Source organism: Penaeus monodon, chromosome 27 (genome assembly GCF_015228065.2).
Source record: "Penaeus monodon isolate SGIC_2016 chromosome 27, NSTDA_Pmon_1, whole genome shotgun sequence".
NCBI classification, from domain to species: domain Eukaryota; kingdom Metazoa; phylum Arthropoda; class Malacostraca; order Decapoda; family Penaeidae; genus Penaeus; species Penaeus monodon.
The window spans coordinates 37330949-37331517 of NC_051412.1; the positions used below are offsets into that span (position 1 = coordinate 37330949).

Genomic DNA, 569 nt, shown 5'->3' on the forward strand with positions numbered 1-569 from the left:
TCTAGATTATCCAGAAAACTGTTATTAGTTACTCTCGTCTTTTTTTATTTTCCCTTTTATTCACTTCACAGAGAAGTTCTTTCTCCGGTCCTTCCCTCTACCAACAAAAACATTAACTTTTAATCCTGCTCCTTGGTCTCCATTCACAGCTACTCGACAGCTAATGTCTCCCTTAACTCTCGCATGCTAGGTACACCTTAGTGATGCCCGAGGACAGGGAGTGGGGGCGGGGACTTCCAAACGGCTCCTTTACTGGCATGATCGGGATGTGTCAGCGGGAGGTAAGATAGGTTAGGATAGGAAGGTAAGGCGGGGCTCTCCAGAGGGTCTGCGGTGTACAATATTGGTTCAGTTTGCCGGCTCTTCTCATTATAGAAGATAAAATGGTATAGAATGAATTAACAATTCATATTTATATCCGAAAAATTGTATATATATTAATAGATGATATGTGAGGGTCAAAAGGGTAAATTGATGCGTGATGGAGAGGTGTAAAGACTACTTATTTGTGTACAACAGATATATAGGAAGGGTGTTAAAACATATAACCAGACTGCATTGCTATGGAA

At 40.9% G+C, this 569-nt stretch overlaps 1 protein-coding gene across 1 annotated transcript in view; it reads left to right on the plus strand.

The window, feature by feature from the left end:
• Positions 1 to 569, plus strand: part of LOC119590514 (probable glutamate receptor) — a 7378-nt gene that overhangs the window by 391 nt on the left and 6418 nt on the right. Inside the window, exon 2 of the mRNA XM_037939162.1 lies at positions 191 to 281. Within this exon, the coding sequence (XP_037795090.1) occupies positions 191 to 281 (91 nt within the window). The remainder of the gene's footprint in view (positions 1 to 190; positions 282 to 569) is intronic.